Source organism: Penaeus chinensis, chromosome 43, assembly GCF_019202785.1.
Source record: "Penaeus chinensis breed Huanghai No. 1 chromosome 43, ASM1920278v2, whole genome shotgun sequence".
Lineage (NCBI taxonomy): Eukaryota > Metazoa > Arthropoda > Malacostraca > Decapoda > Penaeidae > Penaeus > Penaeus chinensis.
Window position 1 is genome coordinate 74560 of NC_061861.1, and position 1567 is coordinate 76126.

The 1567-nt window shown below is 41.0% G+C and overlaps 1 protein-coding gene across 1 annotated transcript in view; it reads right to left on the reverse strand.

Moving 5' to 3' along the window:
- The window catches only part of LOC125048194 (DNA ligase 1-like), a 1740-nt gene extending 609 nt beyond the window's left edge, over positions 1–1131 (reverse strand). Inside the window, exon 1 of the mRNA XM_047646764.1 lies at positions 1–1131. This exon is cut by the window's left edge and continues 609 nt beyond it. Within this exon, the coding sequence (XP_047502720.1) occupies positions 1–1131 (1131 nt within the window).
- Between the last annotated feature and the right edge of the window lie 436 nt (positions 1132–1567).

The window sequence follows — 1567 nt, forward strand, 5'->3', positions numbered from 1 at the left end:
AGATTTTCCTTTCGCTTTCTTCTTGCTAGGCTTCACGTGCTCCTCTAAAGATTTATCTTTCGCTTTCTTCTCTTTAGGCTTCACATGCTCCTCTAAGGATTTTCCTTTCGCCTTCTTCTCTTTAGGCTTCGCTTGCTCCTCTAAAGATTTATCTTTCGCCTTCTTCTCTTTAGGCTTCACATGCTCCTCTAAGGATTTTCCTTTCGCCTTCTTCTCTTTAGGCTTCACATGCTCCTCTAAGGATTTTCCTTTCGCCTTCTTTTCTTTAGGCTTCGCTTGCTCCTCTAAAGATTTATCTTTCGCCTTCTTCTCTTTAGGCTTCGCTTGCTCCTCTAAGGATTTATCTTTCGCCTTCTTCTCTTTAGGCTTCACATGCTCCTCTAAAGATTTATCTTTCGCCTTCTTCTCTTTAGGCTTCGCTTGCTCCTCTGAAGATTTCCCTTTCGCTTTCTTCTTGCTAGGCTTCACATGCTCCTCTAAAGATTTATCTTTCGCTTTCTTCTCTTTAGGCTTCACATGCTCCTCTAAGGATTTATCTTTCGCCTTCTTCTCTTTAGGCTTCGCTTGCTCCTCTAAAGATTTTCCTTTCGCCTTCTTCTCTTTAGGCTTCGCTTGCTCCTCTAAAGATTTTCCTTTCGCCTTCTTCTCTTTAGGCTTCACATGCTCCTCTAAAGATTTATCTTTCGCTTTCTTCTCTTTAGGCTTCACATGCTCCTCTAAGGATTTATCTTTCGCCTTCTTCTCTTTAGGCTTCACATGCTCCTCTAAGGATTTTCCTTTCGCCTTCTTCTCTTTATGCTTCACATGCTCCTCTAAAGATTTATCTTTCGCCCTCTTCTCTTTAGGCTTCACAAGCTCCTCTAAGGATTTTCCTTTCGCCTTCTTCTCTTTAGGCTTCACATGCTCCTCTAAAGATTTATCTTTCGCCTTCTTCTCTTTAGGCTTCACATGCTCCTCTAAGGATTTTCCTTTCGCCTTCTTCTCTTTATGCTTCACATGCTCCTCTAAGGATTTTCCTTTCGCCTTCCCTTCAGATTCCTCAGCCTTATCCGAGGTTTCCTTCCTGTCATCTGACATGCTTTCTGTGGCGGTTTCATGTATACTTTGTACAAGAGGTGAAAATTTGTCCATATAACTCTACAATTATTTGAGCTGCAGCTCTTCAGACAAGACAAGCACTTTTTTATAATTGAAGAAAATCACCCGGACAGCTATCAAAACTACTACAACTAAAAGTATGCAGAGATTAGCAATTAAGTTATTTTAACTGTAATGCTCCTTCTCTAAATAAACCATCCCTCTAAACTTTGCTACCATGTTTTCATACAACATGTCGCCGTCCTCATGTTTGGGATACTCTTTCTGAGCCTTGGGCACCTAGTGGTTGAATTGCTTCTCAGATATCTTGCCTATAACTACGATGAGTTTATATCTGACAACAGTTTTCCTTCCACCTGCGCACTTAATTTTTGCTTCCCATATTCCGATATTTTTGTCGCTGAGGCTTCTGATGTTGGGTCCAAAGATTTGCTAGGGTTGAGATGACAAACTGAAAGCTTTGTTTTGA